Genomic DNA, 21,372 nt, shown 5'->3' on the forward strand with positions numbered 1-21,372 from the left:
ATGTAAAAAAAAGTTAATGCATAATCAAAAAATAATGTTTTGAAATACAATAAACTTATCAATGGTTATGTTTGGCTGATGAAATTCCACTACTTTTTATTTTCTGCTTTGTGCACTGCCTCATTTTCTCCATAAATGACTAATTAAAAAATAGATTATGGCATTTTTAAAAATATTTTTTAGGTTGTCAATGGACTTTTATTTTATTCATTTACATGCGGTTCTGAGAATCGAACCCAGTGCTTCATAATGCTAGGAAAGTGTTCTACCACTGAGCTACAACCCCAGCCCCAGATTATGGTATTTTCATGAGCATATACCTTTGTCAAAATATATTAAAGTGCATGCTTTAAATATGTACAGTTTATAAGTATATTTTATTGAAGTTATATTTCAATAAAACTGCTTAAAACATAGAAGGATCTTGAGAAACCCAATAATTTGAAGCCTCTTGCTGGAAGAAGGATTTTTGTGTCAACATTTTAGGGCTGGAGGACAAAATGGTTGGGGGTGGAGTATGACATTATGTAAATAGCAGCATTGCCTTGCTTCAGTTAACTTCAGTCTTCATTCATCAGGTTTGCCTTCCTATTCCATGCCAGGAATATTGCCAGGTACTTGATACTATGATGAATGACTGGCCCCCGCCAGTCATCAGGTGGAGGAGGGAAACGGTAGGTCACCATCTGACGGGTTCCAGTCAACGCCCACACAACCCCAGCAGATCAGGAAGCAAGGGCCTTGGTTCAGATGGAGTCACCAAAGGCGGCACCAGGTTTATGGCTGTGGAGGTGGCTGAGAGGTTAGGTCACCTTCAAGGGAGTGTCGCGGTCATCACTTTCGAATTGCGCTAAACAGTTTTTGTCTGTCTTACTTGCACACTGAAACAACAGTGAGAACGAAGCTTTTGCTGGTGCAGGCACCATGGGTTCCCTCGCCGCAACCTGAAGGTAGGGACTATTAGGATCTTCACTTCACAATGAGGAAACAGGCCTGTAGAGGTTACCTGCCCAAGGTTACAGACCCCTGGCTCCAGAGCCAAAGCTCACAACCACCACGTGTCTGCTCCTCTCACTGTATTTTGTGACATAAAGAGTGAAAAAGTCAACTTTTGGGCCCAACCTGGACAGCTTAGCTTTTTCGCTTTACAGCTTCCCCCAGATCCTGAATGGAGGCAACAAACTATAGCACAATCAACCGGGTCATGCCCTCAGGGGCTGCTCCACTAAAGCCGGGACTGACTTGGATTTGAGGCTTGGCCGGGAACCAGGGTCGGGCACTGAAGAGCTTAAGCACCCACCACCAACCAAGTGCGGGGAGCCTGTAAGCCGCTGGGGCTGCGAGCCAGTGGGACCTAACGCGCGTGCGCGGGGCCAGAGGGGACGCCCCCCCCACCACGAGCGCGCGCGGGCGCGGCCGGGAGCGCGCGGGCGCGCTGCGGAGTCGGCGTCGGCGTCCGCGCGCGCTCCAGGACGAGGCTGTGTGGGCTCCAGAGAGAGCGAGGCGGCGGCTGTGCCCCAGAGCTGAGGGGACGCACGGGCCTCGCGTCGCAGGAGCAGACGGCTGTGGAGGAGACTCTGACCCCGGGCGGGAGAGCTCGGCTTGTCGACGGCCCGTCTCGGAGGCGCCGGCCGCTTCCCTGGCCCGGGGTGGCCGCCGCCCCTTGAGACTCGCCGTGACACGGGCCTCAGTCTCGGCGACCGCGGGCGTCCGGGCCGCTCTGACCCGTCGGGCCGGGGCGGTGGGACGAGCGTTCGGGCAGGTGCAGCCCCCGAGGGCCGGCGGGGGTGAGGCGACGACCCGCGCGGCTCGCGGCCGGGCTCTCCGGAGCGGCCGCCTGCCCGCGCCCCCCCACGGCGGGCCGGAGCCGAGTCCCGCCCCGCCTTCTTGGGACCGCCCGGCCCCAGCAGCCAGAGACCCCGCGCCCGCCGCCGCCCGCCGGGCTCGCGCGGGAGAGCTGGGAGGAGAAACTTTGCCTTTTATTGTTGTTTCTAGTCCTTAAGTGCAAGGAACTCTGTTCGGAGGAAAAATGTCCTTCTTCAATTTCCGTAAGATCTTCAAGTTGGGGAGCGAGAAGAAGAAGAAGCAATACGAACATGTGAAGAGGGACCTGAACCCCGAGGAGTTTTGGGAAATTATAGGAGAACTAGGCGACGGAGCCTTTGGGAAAGTGTACAAGGTAAGAGGGAGAAAACGGGAAGTTGCACTTGGGAGATGAAACTGCCACTAGCCCGGAGTGGCGCGAGGACTTCTCCGCTCTCCCAGTCCCTTTCCTGTCTCTTGCCCCGTCCTTTGGCTTTGTAATTTGCGTTGGAACTTTGTTTAGCTTATCATCCAAGCAGTAGCTTAAACAGTTGGTCTGAACACAATGGGGCTTGAATGTAGTTAGAGTGATTGCTGAGGTTGCAGGGTTGTTCAGTCTACTCTGTCAAACTTGAGATTAATGTTCTTTAATTTATGGGAGGGGTCGGGTTGTGGCCCTCAAATATTTTAAAATCGGAAACTCATTACACCTTTCAGTGTATGTTTGTGTAACAACTGCACGTGCATGCGTGCTGTACTAAAACGGTTTCTTTTTTGGAGACCAGGGCATATATTTGATAGTATCCATTGCTAAAACATAACCCGTCTCTTAGGATCAGAACAAAGTGATTGCCACTTGCAGTCAGTTCTTGAGTTAGCTGCTTGGACCACATACTATAAAATGGAATGAAGTTTCTGGTAAAAAATTTCCAGAATAAAATTTGCATCTGGTACTAGTTTTTAAATATAATAAGCATTAACTAGAAGTCGATACCAGCACTTGAGAAGTTAAAAAAAAACAAAAACAAAAAACCACTCTACATATATATGTTTATTTATTTCAGTGGAGGGGTTTGGCATTTCAACCTGAAGGCATTAATGTGAACTGTTTACACTCTCCTAAGGAGCATATGAATGATGTCATAGGAATATTTTCATCCTGAAGGGTGAGGTTTTTATGAGACACAGTTTAGGGGAAGAACCCACCGGGTTGCCTAGAAATGAAAACAGTAAATGACTTATACAGAACTTTGCAGTTTTTAAACTGTTTCACATAATTTGGCCCCCATACAAATCCTGGAAAGTAGGCAGGTCAGTAGTAGTGTCCACATTTCATGGGTGAGTATACTGATAGTAAGAAATTGTTCACAGTCACAGTCATTTGTAGTGTTTTTTTTTTTTTTTTAACTTTATTACCTATAGGTAAAAGTGATAGCCTTTTCCTTATTGCTAAGCACTGTTAGACTTCTGCTTTGCCATGCCTTGAATACATCTTGTTAGAACCTCAGTCTTCACTCTTTACCCAGCCTGAATATCCACTCCTTTCTGTATGCTTTCAAAACATGACTACTATTGCACTTGTCACATAGTTAATATGTTCAGGTTTCTATAATAAAATTAGGGGCCAAAGTTATGCATTTGGGTCCAGCCATTGACTTAGCACATGCATTTCACTTTGTATTTGTTGAAATGAAAGAATATGTAACCTATATGTGAATGCTATTGAAAGCTGGCAAAGTGAACTTCAGTGTTTGTATGGAGGTAGAGTATGGTAATAGCAAGAGCTTAGGGTATAATATGCATGACAGGAAGGAAGGACTTCTAGTGTGGTGGGAAGGTTATTTCTGGTAGTTAAGAGTAATGTTTTGGTGCTGGTGGTCCCAAGCCAGCTTTGTGGTCTTGGACAAAACATTTAACTTCTCTAGACTTCATAATCTTAGCTGTAAAATCAAAGATTTTCCTAAGTGTTTTTTTAAGATCCCTTCTTTTAAGATTCTGTGAGTATGCAGTTAACTAGGAAAGACAGAAATAAACCTTCAAGACATCAGGAATCTTGTAGAGAAGGTGCTAGGTGATCATAGGCAGCTTTCACGGTGTAAAGTTTGTTTTATTGAATATAAACAGTATAGTATTAAGAGCACGGACTCTGAAGGGGAATATTTCTCGACTCCCTTTCTGAGTAGCAGTCTATATGACCTTGGGCAAATTACTTATTCTGTACCTGACTTTCCTCTTCAGTAAGGCCTACTCAGTATGTGAGGATTAGAGGAACACTAGAAAGGGTTCAGTAAATGATACAAATTACTGTTACTACATTTAGAACTCAAAGAATCAAAATACCTGGATAGGACAGAAAAATAGACTAAGAAGACTATAAGCCATTTTCTTGGTTTCCCATGGTACAGGCAGATTGTGTTGTTTCAGGTGTAGTGACTTTCAGCAAAGTTAATGTCTCTTCTTATAGTGAGACATAAGTTGAAAAATTTCTGAAAAATTAGTGACTTAATCCTTGCAGCTAAAACTATAAAACTGTGGCCAGGGTAATTTCTGTGGGCTTGATTATGTTTTAGTACAATACTTCAAATACTTTGCAATTTTTTTTTTTTTTAATTTCACTACTTTGTTTTTGAGGAGCCAGGATATTCTTTTTTTTTTTTTTTTCTTAAAGAAAAATTTTAAATTTAAACTTATCAGACCTTTTTGGCCCTTTTTTCCTAAAAGTTTTTGTTTTTCAAGATTTCTAGAAATTGTAAATTTATATGAGAGAAATTGTAAATTTTCAAGCCTTAATATTTTATGTAGTAGAGTGCAGTAGAAAATTATTTCTAAACCTGATCTAGCTATTATTTGCTTATGGAAATGGTAACTGTTAACAAAAATTAAATTGTAACTTGGAAATCATGTTGTGTGTTTAGTTTATCTGAATGATCTTTCCATCATATAGTTAGTTCAGCTATATCAAGCTTTGTATAACTCTAATAAAGTTATTTCCTGTCCTGAAAAATCTTCACTATTTTAAATATATTTTTTCTCTGGTGTCAGGGATTGAACCCAAAGGTGCTTAACCACTGAGCCACATCCATGACCCTTTTTAATATCTTATTTAGAGAGTTGCTTAGAGCCTCAGTAAGTTGCTGAGGCTGGCTTTGAACTTGTTATCTTCCTGCTTCAGTCTCCTGAGCCGCTGGGATTATAGGTGTGGGCTGTTATACCTGGCTATTTTCTCTTATTAAGATGTTATTGATATAAAATGAAGGTATATAATATTCTTTACAATACTTTCTCTTTGGATTTTTGTTTTATTAAACAGGAAAAAAAGAAATAATAAAATTGTTTACTGAATTACAGTTCTAGAAAGCTGTTTTATATGTGAAACCAATTGAAGCTGACATGTGGTTGTGTGCTGGATGATTCTTTTTGACAAACGATAGGTGTGTGCCTTTAAAAACTAGCGAAACATTTATTTATTTATTTAGTTAGTTACTTACTTACTTAATTTGTACCAGGGATTAAACCTAGAGGTTCTTTACCACTGAGCCACATCCACAGACATTTTTATTTTTTATTTGAGATAGAGCCTCACTAAGTTGTTGAGGCTGGCCTTGAACTTGCCATCCTCCTGCATCAGCCTCTCAAGCTGCTGGGATTACAGGAATGTGCCACTGCACCTGGCTGAAACATTTAATCCTTGTAATGAAAAGTATAGAAACATTTGTACATTTAGCAAATAATTTTGTGATTTTATATTAATGACATTAGGGTCAAGGGATTCTGCTAACACCCCAGATTCCCTCCTGCCTCCTTTCTGAATCTGATCCCTTCTCCCTAAAGGAAACCACTATCCTATCTTTAAGTTATTCGTTTGTTTGCTTTCCTTTATTGCTTACTACCTAGGTGTCTACCCCTAAATATTATAAATTTAGTTTTGTATGCACTTGAACTTTGTAAGAATGGGATCATATTAAGTGTATTTGGTTGTGTCTTGTCTCTTTCAAAATCAGTATTACATTTGTTACATTTATCTTTATTATCACTTAAAGCTATGGTTAGTTCCTTTTCATCGTTGCATAGTATCCCATTATGTGATTATATCATCAATTATTTATCATTATACTGTTATTGGGCATATTAGTTGTTTTCAGTTTTTGGCTATTACACACAATGGTGCATGTAATGCTTGAACTTCACTAAGGCATAATCCAAGAGTGGAATTGTTGGGTTTATAGAGCAGTGTAGCTTTAATTTTACTAGATGATGCCAAACTAATTATACAAGTTTACTTCCCTCTGGTAGTGTATGAGAATGTCCTTGCTTTGCATTCTCACCAATGTTTGGTATTGTCGGAATTTTTAGTTGTGACAATCTGATGATGTGTTTTTATTTACCTTTCTCTGATAACGAATAAGTAATTCTTTTTGTATGTTTATTGGTAACTTGAGATTCTTTTGTGTTCTTCTTTTGTTCATTTTTCTATTGATAACCTTTTTTTTTGTTTATTTTTGTGTATACATACACACACGGATATGTATATTTTGAGTTTTGACCACTTGCTGGTTATTGTTATTGCAAATATATTCTCATTCTGTAACTTGTTCTCATTTTCATTATAGTGTCTTCCTTTTAATAGAATTCTTGATTTTAATGTAGTTCTGTTTATCAATTTTTTTCTTTATAGCCAGTGGTTTTTATGTTACATTTAAGGCATTGTTTCCTAACCCAAGTTCATGAAGATAATTTCCTGGTTCACCTTTAAAAAGCTTTTTATTTAAGCCGGGCTTGGTGGCGCAAGCCTGTAATCCTAGTAGTTGGGAAGGCTGAGGCAGGCGAATGAGAGTTCAAAGCCAGCCTTAGCAAAAGTGAGGCACTAAGCAATTCAGTGAGACCCTGTCTCTAAATAAAACACGAAATACGGCTAGGGGTGTGGCTCAGTGCCCCTGAGTTCAATCCCTGGTACCTCCAGCCCTAAAAAAAGAAAGCTTTTCATTTAATTTGTTCTTTTTAGGTATATATGATAGTATATTTTGATGTGTTATACATACATGGACTATAACTTCCCATTCTTGTTGTTGTACATGATGTGGAGTTACACTGGTCATGTATTCATATATGAACACAGGAAAGTTATGTCTGACATTCTATTGTCTTTTCTATTCCCATTCCCCCTCCTTTCTCTTCATTTCCCTTTGTCTAATCCAGTGAGCTTCTATTCCAGAGAGAGAGAGAGAGAGAGAGAGAGAGAGAGAGAGAGAGGGGAAGAGGAAGAGGGAGGGAGGGGGAGGGGGAGGGAGGGAGGGAGGGGGGGAGAGAGAGAGAGAGAGAGAGAAAACACGAACATTTGGCCTTTGGTTCAAAAAGCTTTTTGATTTTGCCTTTATCAGGTAGGTCTACTGTTCACCTAGAATACATTTTTGTTTATGGTGTAGGTTAGGGGTCCAATTTTATTTTTTACCCCATATGCACACCCAGTTGTCCCAGAATTAATAATGAGTGGGGATGGGGTGGGGTTTCTCCTTACTACTCTGCTGTAACATTTGTCTGTTCCTGCACTTTTTATTCTCTTTGTCAAACTATTTGTGTATTCCTATACCAGTATCTAACTATCTTAATTAGGAAAGCATTAAAATAAATCTCTTGCTATAGTAAGATGACTTCTTGTTTTTATTCTTCAATAGTGTGTAGTATATTCTTGGGTCTTAGCAAACTTCATTGTACATTTTAGATTTAGCTTGGTGAAGTTCCATATAGTGTGCTCTTTTTTTTTTTTTTTTTTTTTTTGGAAGTATTTTATTGAATTTATAAATCAAATTTGGGAAAACTAATAATTCTGTGATACTGAATCTTCCCATCTGTGCATATGTTTTGTCAGTATTTAGGTCTTTTTAGTCTTTCTCAATAATAGGTTATAATTTTTTTCCCTGGAAATCTAGGGATCACAAACTACATCAAGGGTATCTTTGTTTGTTTTTAAAATACTTTTATTTTGTTTATTTATTTTTTATGTGGTGCTGGGGATCGAACCCAGAGACTCACATATGTGAGGCAAGTGCTCTGCCACTGAGCCACAACCCCAGCCTCATATCTTTGTTTTTCCTATTAGAGTTTCCTTCTTGTTTTTATTGTGTGCAACTTTTAGTAGCTTAGAAAGGATTCATGAAAAGTGCACTTTTGGGGCTGGGGATGTGGCTCAAGCGGTAGCACGCTCGCCTGGCATGCATGCGGCCCGGGTTCGATCCTCAGCACCACATACAAAGATGTTGTGTCCGCCGAGAACTAAAAAATAAATATTAAAAAATTCTCTCTCTTTCTCTCTCTCCCACTCTTTCTTTAAAAAAAAAAAAAAAAAGAAAAGTGCACTTTTAAAGGTCTTGCCTATCTGAATATGTTTTTATTATAATGCCATACTTGATATATAAGATTCTAGTTCAAAAATACACTTTTTTTAGAATTTTTAAGACTTTGTTCCATTCTTTGCCTTTTTGCTTCCAGTGTTGCTATTGAAAATATGATGCCATTTTGTTTCCTGATTCTTTGTAATCTTTTTCTCTTGATGGCTTTTAACTTTTTTCTTTTATTCCCTGTTTGTGGTGATATAATTTAATGTACATCTCCCCTCACCCCTTTTTAATTTGCTGGTTTCTTGATAAGTCCTTTAAGCTCAAAAACTTAGTCCTTTAGTTCTGTGACATTTTCCTGTATTATTTATTTGACAATTTCTGCCCCTCCCAGCCCCCAGTTAAAAGCTCTCACCATGGTTTTAGATTCTCCATGTTTCCAAATTCAATCAGCACTTACTATCTTACTTGATCTCTTAGGAAAGTTTGAGACACTTGGCTGGTTTTTTTTTTTTTTCCTTTAAAAAGCTCATCTTTTTACTTTTAGGGCTCTGTACTCTTGATTTTCCTTCAACTTCTCTGTCTAGTCAGACTCCTTTGTTAGCTTCTCTTCTTTCTTAAGTGTTGGTATTCTATAGGGCTTTTTTTTTTTTTTCTTATGAGAACCCATCTTTTCCCATAGCTTTAATTACCATTGAACTATAATTTATGTCTCTACCCAAAGACCTCCTCTTTGAACTATAGATTCGCATATCCAGCTGTCAATTAGAAATTTCCACTTGGTTGTCTCGTAGATACCTTAAACAAGTCTAGAACATGAACTAATTCAATTCATGGGGTCAGCCCCCAATTTGTTCCTGTGTTCCCATTTAGGGATTACCATCTCATTACCACCTGCATAGGTAGAGACCAGTGATCATTTTTAATACCTCCTACTGCCTTATACACCAAATGCAATCAAACTCTGAATCTAAATCTAGAATTAATTTTTCCTCCTTTCTTATTTCACTGTCACTATACTAGTCAAAACTGCTGTTCTCTCTTACATAGACCATTGTGATTCTTATTGGGCTTGATATAAATGTAATCATACCTGTGTTCTTTTGAGTTAAGCTCTTTTGTGTTAGAGAGATGCATCCATTTTGTTGGATGTAGTAGTCATTTGATGGTTGTCCTCATTCTTTAGTATTCTTCTGTTGGTAGGCATGTTTTTTAATTTTTGTGTATTAAAAATAATATAGCCGGACACTTAGTACATACCTGTAATCCCAGTGACTCAGGAGGCTAAAGCAGGAGAATTCAAGTGGGAGGCTAGCCTTGGCAATTTAATGAGACTCTTGTCTCAAATTGAAAAAGGGGGATCAGGGATGTAGCTCAGTAGTAAAGTGCCCTTGTGTTTATTACCCAGTACTGGGAGAAGAAAAGAGGGAAAGACTCGTTAATATTCTCACTCATTTGTTTTGGTGCATATATGTATTCATTTCTGTTGGATATACACTTGGAAAAGGATTTTCTAGGTTATACAGTTTATGTATTTCAACTTTAGAAGACACTGCCTGTCTCCCAAAGTGGTTATACCAGTTTGTGTTCCCTTCAGTAGGATATGGGAGTGTTTTCATCCATTTTCTATTGCTCTAACTGTATACCATAGACTTGGATAACTTATAAAGAATGGAAGTTTTTGTTGGCTTATGGTTTTGGAAGCTGACTCATCTAAGAGCATAATGCCAACATCTGCTCAATATCTGATGAGGGCCTTCTTGTTGCATCATAGTATGATGAGGGATTATCACATGGTGAGACAGCAAGCATGCCAGGGAGAATTTGCTTTTATAAGAAAGCCACACTTTCAATAAGTCTTAATCTATAAATGGATTAGTGGAGGGCTTTGCCCTCATGATCCAGTTACCTTTCAAAGTCCCAACTTCAAATACCATTAATATATGAATTTGGAGATTAAGTTTCTAAAACATGAAATTTGGAGGACATGTTCAAAACATACTTTTCCCAGTTACCCTAATATCCTCACTCACATTTGATATTATTATTAATATTATACTGAATATTTACATTAGCCATTATGTTGAGGGTGAGTGGTTGGTTTTATTTACATTTCCTGATGACCCATGAAATTGAGTGTCTCTAATATTTGTGAAATTTCTTATTGAGTCATTTGCCCATTTAAAAAAGTGGCTTTATTGAGCTGGGTACAGTGGCCCATGCCTATAATCCCAGCAACTTGGGAGGCTGAGGAGGAGGAGGATCTCAATTTGAGACAAGCTTCGGGTAACTTAGACCCTGTGTCAAAATTAAAAAAAATAATAAACATAAAAAGGGCAGGGAGTGTAGCTTAGTGGTAGAATGCTTGCCTGCAAAAGCATATAATGAGGCCCTGGGTTCAAATCCCAGGAAAGAAAAAAGTAGCTTTATTGACATATAATTTATAAACTACAAAATTCACCCATTTTATGAGTTTTAATAAATTAGTATATTTTAGTAAATTAGTATGGTATAATATACTCAAGTTTCAGAACCTTCAGTCGCCCCCAAGAAGTTTCCTTGTACACATTTTGTAGTCAATCCCTGTTCCTATTTGTACTCAGCCTAAGACAACCAACCAACCAGATTTGCTTTTTGTCTGTAAAATTTTGCCTTTTCTAGCGATAACAGACCAAAGGAAACATACAATATATATTTTGACCATACTGGGGACAAAATGCAGGACCTCATGCATGCTAGGCAAATGTTCTACCCAATATGTGATCTTATATGTGTGACTTTTCTCATTTAGCATCAGATTTCTTTAAATCTTGGTGCTATGGACATTTAGGACCAGAGAATTCTTTTTTTGTGGAGACCTAAACTGTATATTGTAGGATATTCAGTAGCATTCTTGTTCTCTACTTGCTAGATGACAGAAGCACCCTCCCCGCACCATGTGACAATCCAGAATTTCTCTAGATCTTGCCAGATGTCTTCTGGAATGCAGAATCATCTCTAGTTTAGCATCATTGGTTGAGTGCAGTATTTGTGGGGTTCATCTTTTGCCCATTTAAAAAAATTATTTATATTTTTTTATTAATGAATTGTAGAACACAAGTCCTTTTTCTGTTATGTGGATTGATTTCATTTATTTAACTCATTTTCTGACTTCTAGAGGTTTTAAAAAATAGAAAATGAATTTATTAAAAAACAACTTCCAGGGGCTGGAGTCGTGGCTCAGTGGTAGAGTGCTTGCCTGGTATGTGTGAGGCACTGGGTTCAATCCTCAGCACCACATAAAGATAAATAAATAAAATAAAAGTATTGTGTCTACCTACAACTAAAAAAGGAAAAAGAAAAAAGAACTTCCAGGTTTTATGACAAATTGAACAAACACTAATTGTGCTTGCTCTAAAGCCTCACTAAAAATTATTTTCTCTTAAAGTTTTAGTGTGTGTGTGTGTGTGTGTGTATGTAAGTTCTGTATTATCTTGTTAAATTTTGCCTTGATATTTTAAGTTTTCAGTTGCCATTTTGAATGGGATATTTCTTTCATTAGATTTTGCAATTAATGTTTGAATGTAGGAAAGCTATTATTATTTCTGTAGTTTCTTCACCTTATTGAATTATCTTATTTATTTTTCTCTCAACATTCTTTATGAAAATTTCAGTCTTACAGAAAGTTTAAAAGAATTGTGCATATACATTTCCAGTGCCTAGATTCTATAGTTTTTCATATTTGTTGTATTTGCTTTATTACATGTCTGCCCGTCCATTTATCCATTCATTTCTTGTTTCTCTTTTTCCTTTTGAGTTTTTTTTCCTCTTTCAATTATTTATACTTCTTGTTTCTTTCACTTACATAATTGTGCTGATTCATCTTTCCTGAACAATTTTAAATAATCTGATGCTGGAAATGCTATTTAGTGAATTATTTTATAGTATATTTTTAGCTTTTAAACTTTTAAACTTTTTTAGCAGAAGTTTAAGCCTTTAAACATTGTTAGCGTTCTGTTTTTAACTAAAGAGTTACTGTTTATATGCTGACAGATATACAGATAAGTGAAATGTTACTGTATTTCCATTTTTTCTTTGTAACTCCATTTTAAGTTTATCCAGATCTTTTCCCAGTTTAGTAACAGAAGCAGTTCATTATTTATTTATTATCTTATTTTGGTACTGAGAGTTGAACTCAGGGACGCTTAACTACTAAGTCACGAGCCCCACTTTTTAAAAATGTAGTTTATATTGAGACAAGGTCTTGCTAATTTGCTGAGGCTGGCCTCAGACTTGTGATCCTTCTGTCGTAGCCTCCCAAGTCAATGGGATTAGAAGTGTGTGCCACCGTGCTTGCCTTCCAGTATTCATTCTTATTTTGTCACAGTGGAGTCTCTATGCCAAGGTATACTGCTTTTTGAATTTAAGATGCTGTTGTTGTTACTGAAAATGTTGGATCTTTTTAATAAAAATATTACTTCATCTTTTGCCCATTTAAAAAAATTATTTATATTTTTTTATTAATGAATTGTAGAACACAATGATCTTGTACTTCTAATCCTTCTTGCCTCAACCTCCCACATTGCTGGGATTGTATGAGTGTACCTGTCCCTCTACTAAAAAGACCCCTCCCCCACCGGGGATTGAACCAGGGGCGCTTAACCACTGAACTACATCCCTAGCCCTTTTTTTGAATTTTATTCTGAGACAGGATCTCACTAGTTTCTTGGGGCTTCACTATATTGCTGAGGCTGACTTTGAACTTGTAATTATCCTGCCTCAGCCTCCTGAGCTGCTGGGATTATAGGCTTGCACCACCATGCCCAGCCACAAAATAGTTTTTAAGTGGGTGATCTTATCTCAAGGTTATGTAAAGAAAAATGTCAAAACCAAGATAGTTGCTTTATATCCCTGTGTTTCTTACTAGCCATTTGTTTTTATTTGCAAGGATAAAATCAATGAGTGTACATATAGAGAATAAAAACAGAATAGTCGTTTCTTATTCTTGTCATTATTTTATAAGATGGTTAACTTTTCCAGTTTATATGATCACACTACTTCCTGTAAATTAGTGCTTAAATACTAGTTAATAAGAGTGCTTTTTTTTGGGGTGGGGGAGGAAAAGTATTTGAGTCAATCTTTCCTCTCTCCCTTGCTTCTTTAATATCATGACTTCAGAAGGGTAAACAAAGTTAATAAATTTCATTTTTCTTTGTACATTGTCTTTTTACATCTCAAATTTGAAGAACTATACTAGAAAACAAGATATCTTGTTTTACTTTTGCACTTTAAGCATATCTATTTTATATCTAGGTGTGAGCTTTTTAAAGTCTCGTGAAATTGTAAAGGTCTGTACTTTTTTGTACTGAGAATAAGAATTGTTTTGGAGTTTCAGAACAGATTTTAATGGAAAACACTATTCTGAATCCCAGTGAATAATTTCTTTTTCTTTCCTAATGATGAATTATTTTCAAAAGTAGTATTCTCCACGTCCCCTTTTTCTCCCTGGGATCCTTTACCACTGAAGTATATTCCAGCTTTTTAAAATTTGATATTTTGAGACAGAGTCTTGCTAAATTGTTCTCTGAAGTACTTGTTAAAGTCTATGGCCATACCACCCTGAACGGCCCAATCTCATCTGAAGTACTTGTTAAAGTCTTTTGCGTTCTCTTTTTTTCCTCAATGATTTATGGGAGTCTATAAATTCTACGTACTAATCCATTGTTATTTGTATGATGAGCACATTTTCTTTTGCTTGTGGTTTGTCCTCTCACTGTATGGTTTTTTTGTTTTGTTTTGTTGGTATAGACATTTTATATTTTGACATCCAATTTGTTAACTTTTTCTTTTCTTTTTTTAATTTTTTTAAAGTTGTTGATGTACCTTTTTATTTTTTTTTTAATATGTGGTGCTGAGGATCAAACTCAGTGCCTCACACATGCCAGGCAAGTGCTCTGCCACTGAGCACCAGCCCCAGCCCAATTTGTTAACTTTTTCCTACATGATTAATACTTAATTTTTTTTTGTAGTCGTAGGTGGACAGAATGCCTTTATTTTATGTATTTTTTATGTGGTGCTAAGGATTGAACCCAGTGCCTCACACATGCTGGACAAGCACTTTGCCACTGAGCTACAGCCCCAGCCCTGATTAATGCTTTTTGTCTTGAGAAATTCTTTCCTACCCAAGGGTATGAAGATGTTCTCCTGTATCTGTATAAAGCTTTATAGTGTTGACATCTATACTAGGTCTGTAATTAAATTGGTGTTGATTTTTGTTTACAGTGTAAGATAGGGATCCAGTTTTAATTTTTCTATGTAGATAGCCAGTTGTCCCAATGCCATTTTCTGTGAAGGACCATCCTTTCCTTATTGCTTTGCATTGCCTTCATTCTTTATTAGATGTTTGTCTATGGTATAGTTCTGTGACATTTTATTATTTCTTTAGGATAAACTCCTAGAAAGAAATCCAGTTATTATGTATGATTACAATACACCAATAAAAAATGTAGAATTTTTTTTTTCTGGGACTAGGGTTGTGGCTCAGAGGTAGAGTGCTCTCCTTGCACGTGTGAGGTCCTGGGTTTGATTCTCAGCACCACATAAAAATAAATAAATAAAGACATTGTGTTCAACTACCACTAAAGAAAAAAAAATCTTACAAAAGAACTATTAGGGCAGAAGAAATTATTATTTATCAATTCCTACTGTGAAATTACTCCAGAAAAGTTGGGCAAATTTATTAACTTTTTTTAAAAAAAGTTAGTTTTTCTATTTATTTGTTGTGACAATACACATATAACTTACCATCTTAAAAACTTTTTTTTTTTTTTTGCAGTGCTGTGGATTAAGCCCAGAATAATTACTATCTAGACTCTTTTGTTTTTTTTTTTTTTTTTTTTGTACCGAGGATTGAACTCAGGGGCATTTGACCACTGAGCCACATTCCCGGTCCTGTTTTGTATTTTATTTAGAGGAAGGGTCTCACTGAGTTGCTTAGTGCCTCACTGTTGCTGAGGCTGTCTTTGAACTCATGATCCTCCTGTCTCAGCCTCCCAAGTTTCTGGGATCACAGGTGTGTGCCATTGCGCCTGGCTGTCTGGACACTCTTTAAGTGTACTTTACATTTGTATTAAAAACAGTCATAATATTATATGATCATCACCACCATCCATCTCCATGGTTCTTTTTATTTTGAAAATCTGAAACTCCCATTGAAAAATAATGTCCTGTTCCTCCCTCCCTCTAATCCGTGGCTACCACCATTCTTCTTTCTATGATTTTGATTACTCGAAATACCGCATATGAGTATGATCAAATAGTATTTATCATTTTGTTACTACTTGTTTCACTTAGCATGATATCCTTAAGATTCATTTGAGTTAAAGCTTATGTTAGAATTTTCTTCTTTTTTAAGACTGAGTACTATTCCATTATGTACATGTGCCATATTTTGCTTATTTATTCACTTGTTGTTTACAATGGATTGATTCCACATTTTAGCTATCTAACATGGAAACTCTGCTTTGAAACCCTGCTTTCAAATCTTTAGGGCATATATCCAGAAATAGAATTGTTGGATCAGATATTTATCTATTTTTAATTTTTTGAGGAACTACTGTAGTGTTTTACATAGTGCTATGTGCCATTTCACTTCACATTCTTTTTTTTTTTTTTAAGAGAGAGCGAGCGAGCATTTTTTAATATTTATTTTTTAGTTTTCAGCGGACACACCATCTTTGTTTGTATGTGGTGCTGAGGATTGAACCCGGGCCGCACGCATGCCAGGCGAGCGCGCTACCGCTTGAGCCACATCCCCAGCCCCCATTTCACGTTCTTAATAACTGTGCATAACGATTCCATTTTCTTCACATTCTTGCCAACACTTATTATTTTATTTTATTTTTTGGTGATGTTAGTCATTATATGTTATAGTTTTTGACTTGCATTTTTCTGATGGTTAGCATCTTTTCATATGTTTATTGGCCACTCGTGTATCTTCTTTGGAGAAATATTCAAGTCCTTTGCCTGTTTTCAAATGGGGTTGTCTTTTTGTTGTTGAGTTTGAGGAATTCTCTATATTCTAGATATTCATTCTTATCAGGTATCTGATTTGCAAATATTTTGTCTCATTCTGTAGGTTACTTTTTTACATTGTTATTTTCTTTTGCTGTACAAAATTTTTAATTTTCTTTTGTTGTACAAAAGTTAAAAATTTTAATGAAGTCTACTTTGTTTTTTCTTTTGTTGCCTGCGTCACAGCCAATAAGTCATTTCCAAACCCAGAGCTTATGCCTTATGTTTTCCTCAAAGAGTTTTATAGTTTTAGGTCTGAAGTTTAGGCTTATATTTTGTATGTGACATTAGAGTCCATATTCATTCTTTTCCATGTGGATACCAGTTTTCCTGGCATGAGTTGTTGAAAACACTGTTCTTTCCCCAGTGGATGGTCACACCCTTGTCAAAATCATGACCATATATGCCAGGATTTCTTTTAGGCTCTCTATTGCATTCTGTATGTCTGTCTTTGTTGCCAGTACTACATTGTTTTGATTATTTCAACTATATGGTAAGTTTTGAAATTAGGAAGTGTGATTCCTTGAGCTTTGCTCTTCTTAAGATTATTTTCACTATTTGCTGACACTTGAGATTTCATATGAATTTTAGGATAGCTTTCTGCAAAAATATGTTGGAATTTTGATAGGGTTTGCATGCAATTTGTAGGTTGCTTTGGTAGTTATTGAAATTTTAGCAATATTTTAGCAAAATTTAGCAACATGTGATATGCTTTTTTATATTTTATTTCTTTTAGTGGTGTTTTGTTTTTATTTTTTTTTCATCTTTTTGATTAATTCAGAAGTGTTTTATTCTTTTCAATGCTATTATAAATGAAATTGGTTTTCTTATACTTAAAAACCATGATTTTTCTTGAATTAATTTCTAAAAATGGTACATCTTTGTCTTATTTTTAAACATTAAAAAAATCTCCTGTCTCTTATGTTCTCAGTTTTTTTTCTTTTTCAACTATGTAATCTATGTATTTCTTTTTTTAAAATATTTTTTAAGTTGTTGATGGACCTTTATTAAATTAGTTTATTTATTTATATGTGGTGCTGAGAATTGAACCCAGTACTTCACATGTGCTGGGCAAGGCCTCTAACACTGAGCTACAACCCCAGCTCCACTAATCTATGTATTTCTTAGGTTATCTATTAATTGTGCTTCTTTCAGCAAATTCATATTGAAATAAGTAGGAAATAAGTGGGAAATCTGTGTGATCTGAGAATTGGTAAAGTATTTTGGAAACTGCAGTTAGCCAAAGTTAAATTATTACTGACATCATGTTGTTATTGATTTATCTTGACTAACCAATGACTTATGTTTTAAATAAATAACCAGAACATCAAAATTAAAAATAGTGTTTGGGAATATAAAGAGACTATAAAGCATATTTCTTTTGCATAATTCAGGAAATGACATGAAAATACTTTCTAGAAAAAGAATTTATGTAATATTTTGCAGAAATTTGGAAAGACCTTCATTATTTACAAAATCTGTATTTGCACATTTCCTAACCTTATACTTAGCAGTGCTTACATTGTATTAGAGCTATGAAAAAATTGTATCTTCTGTATTAGTACATTTTTGCTATTATAGCAGAATACTGTAGACCGGATAATTTAAAGAACAGAAGTTAATTTTCTTATAATTCTGGAGGCTGAGAAGTCTAAGATTAAGGGGCTGGCATCTAATGAGGGCCTACTTACATTATCCCTTGCCAGAAGGTGGAAGGACAAGAGAGTAAGAGAAGGGTGAACTCGGCCTTTTATAATGGTGCCAATCCTACTCTTCTTTAAAAAAATATTTTTATTAGTTATAGATGGACACAATGCCTTTATTTTATTTATTTTTTTTATGTGGTACTAAGAATCAAACCCAGTGCCTCACACATGCTAGGCAAGTGCTCTACCACTGAGCCACAACCCCAGCCTACTCTTGAGGATGGAACTTTCATGGCTTAATTACCTCCTAAAGGTCCCACTTCTTAATGGCAATTAAATTTAAACATAAGTTTTAGAAGGGACGTTCAAATCATAGTATCCTCAGCACTTTTCCAGCTAAAGTTGAGCAAGTTAACACTTTGCCTTGTTGTGTCAATTCTCAAAAGAGGATCATCAGTGGATGGAGATATTCTGGGATTCTGTAGTATAGAGCAAGAACCTCTAGCCCTGGGGCTAGTTGGATGAGGTTTGAATCCCAACTCTGGCATATATTATTGAGATGGCATCAGGTCAGTCATTTGTCACTCCTGAACTTCATTTCTCTTTTATAAAAGAAAGAACCTACTAGAATCAATCATTTTTAGTATTTATGATTATAACCTATGTGAGCTGTGTGTGTATGTGTGTATGCCCCTCCAGATGTACTCATACACATTTTATGTATATATTTTCCCTATGATTTGTGAATGCTTATAGCAAATTTATAGAACATAGCTTTCACCAATAATTAACTATGTCTTAAGTGGTGGTTATGGTTTGGATGTCCCCCAAAAGCTCACATGTGTGACAATGCAAGAAGATTCAGAGGAGAAATGATTGGTTTGTAAGAATCTTAACCCAATCAGTGATTTGATCCCCTGATAGGGATTAACTGAGTGGTAACTGAAATGGTAGGATGTGGCTGGAGGAGGTGGGAACTGGGGCTTGGCTTTGGGGTATATATTTTGTATCTGGCGAGTGGAGCCTCTCTCTCTGTTTTCTGATCACCATGTGAGCTGTTTCCCTCTGCTACACTCTTACATCATAATGTTCTGCCTCACCTTGAGCCCTGAGGAATGGAGCTGGCCTTCTATGGACTAAAACCTCTGAAACTGTGAGCCCTCAAATAAATTTTTCCTCCTCTACAATTGTTCTGGTCAGATGTTTTATTCACAGCAGTGAAATAGCTGACTAAAACTGTTTTTTTTTGGGGGGGGGGCGGGGCATAGTCTAGGGATTGAACCCAGGGCTTTGTACTTAATGGGCAAATGCTCCACCATTTAGCCACCAGCCCTGATGAATAATTTTATTCTTATTTAATATTGACACTTGTTCCTACCAAAATCTTACCAAGACTATGAAAAGATCACCAGAATTAATGTATAATTTAAAACAGGTAACAACAGTCTTAAAGTATTTGTTTTCTTTTTACTGTCATCCCTCTTGTTGCTTAAGTCTTTGGAACTTTGGAAATTTATTATTATCCAAATGCATGGTACTGCTCGTGTCTTAGTTCTCCCATCTGCAATCCTCATAGATTTTAGAATGATCATGCTAGTTATTAAACGATTTCCTCTCACCTACAAACATAACCCTTCTATTTTCTGCTTTGTGATGCTGCTTCTAAGACTGCGGGTCACATTTCTGCCCTGTCAGCTGCTTACTTTTAAGTTTCACAGATAGAGGGCACTAGAGAGAGGCTGCAAAGAGGAGGAGAAGGAGACTTCATACTTAAAATAATTTGAAAATTTTTTACCCTATTTTTTGCAAAATGCTGAAAATTTAAATTTAGTGCTCAGAAAGCATTAAAATAAAATCATTGAATTTTATCGATATTTATATACTCATTTATTTTCTCTTTTAGGCCTAATCTCCCTATTTACATTGAAATCTCTTCCCTGTGTGCTCCCATTTCCCCATTTCCTTATTTTTCTTATTATCTTAATTTTTCCAAAGTGCTACTCCCTGTATACTATTTTATTTGTTGTCCTATCAACTGTTCATTTCCTGTAATTATAAGTGCCATAAGATAAGAGCTATTTTGTCAGCAGCTGAAACAGTGCCTGACATAGAAGGCACATAATATTTGTTGAAAGAATGAATTGAGTGGTACATTTACACAATGGAGTATTACTCAGCCATAAAGAAGAATGAAATTATGGCATTTGCTGGTAAATGGATGGAACTGGAGACCATCATGCTAAGTGAAAAAATCCAATCCCCCCAAATCAAAGGCTGAATGCTCTCTCTGATATGTGGATGATATCAGGGAGGGAGCATGGGAATATGAAAAACACTATGAATTGGACATAACTTTTCTATGTTCATAAATGAATATACAATCAGTAAAACTCCACATCATATACAATCACAAGAAAGGGAAGTTATATTCCATGTATGTATGATAGGTCAAATACATTCCACTGTTGCGTATAATTAAAAAGAACAAATAAAAACATTTAAAAAAGAATGAATTGATTTTAGCAGATCAACACTTGACCATACTTCAGTATATTTTTATATTGCATTTTATTCTTTTATTCCTGCAACAGATGTCACTACAGTGTTTTTTTTTTTTTTTTTTTTTTCTTTTTGGTACCTGGGATTGAACCCAGGGGCACTTAACCACTGAGCCACATCCTAGCCCTTTTTGTATTTTATTTAGAGACAGGGTCTTGATGAGTTGCTTTGGGCCTTGCTAAATTGCTGAGGCTAGCTTTGAATTCACCATCCTGTCCTACTTCAGCCATCCAAGCTGTTGGGATTACAGACATGGTCCACTGCACCCAGCTCACTAAGGTGTGTTGTATTTTTGTTTTCCTCGGCCCTGAGCAATGCCTTGAATATAGTAGATGATCCTGATCTGAGGTTTGGTTTGTTTAGTTTTTATATTTTATTATGATTGAATATCCTCATACTTCTTATTTTACCTCTTATTTTGGTGGGTGGGATAAAGGATGCCTTTTAGTTTTCAATCTTGAGATCAAATCATCCATATTAACAGAATCAACCCCAGTGATTATTGAAGTGATTGAATTCTTTATTCTTTTTTTAATGTTCCTTTTGTATTTATTCTACATGTTTTTTTGACTTTCCCTTTAGATTGACTAATAACCTCTTTGGGACTGAAATTATCTCTATTTTTTTTTTCTGATCTTTTAATTTCTGCTGAGAATAATAAGAATAACAATAAAAATTGTTTAGTTTTTTGGTGCTGGGAATTGATCCAGGGGCTTTCTACCACTGAGCTATATCCCCAGCCCTTTGATTTTATATTTTTGAGACAAGGTCTTGCTAAGTTGCCAAGGCTAGCTTTAAACTTGCAGTCCTCTTGCTTCAGCCTTCTGAGTTGCTAGGATTACAAGCATGTGTCACATGCCTGGGTCCAGCTGAGAATTTATTAAAATATATTTCTCAGGGCTGGGGTTGTGGCTCAGCGGTAGAGTGTGCACCTAGCATGGGCAACCAACTACAACTAAAAAATAAATATTAAATTAAAA

At 36.7% G+C, this 21,372-nt stretch overlaps 1 protein-coding gene across 2 annotated transcripts in view; it reads left to right on the forward strand.

The window, feature by feature from the left end:
- The first annotated feature begins 1,868 nt into the window (after positions 1-1,868).
- The window catches only part of Slk (STE20 like kinase), a 61,114-nt gene continuing 41,610 nt past the window's right edge, over positions 1,869-21,372 (forward strand). The window contains exon 1 of one of the 2 annotated variants that reach the window (XM_046450162.2): positions 1,869-2,179. In XM_046450162.2, the coding sequence (XP_046306118.1) occupies positions 2,030-2,179 (150 nt within the window). In that variant the 5' untranslated portion in view covers positions 1,869-2,029. The remainder of the gene's footprint in view (positions 2,180-21,372) is intronic. The other variant, XM_046450163.2, reaches the window with a different exon arrangement.

This window comes from Marmota monax, unplaced genomic scaffold (genome assembly GCF_021218885.2).
Source record: "Marmota monax isolate L192 unplaced genomic scaffold, Marmota_monax_Labrador192_F-V1.1 WCK01_AAM20220418_F8-fsc00004, whole genome shotgun sequence".
In the NCBI taxonomy this organism is placed as follows: domain Eukaryota; kingdom Metazoa; phylum Chordata; class Mammalia; order Rodentia; family Sciuridae; genus Marmota; species Marmota monax.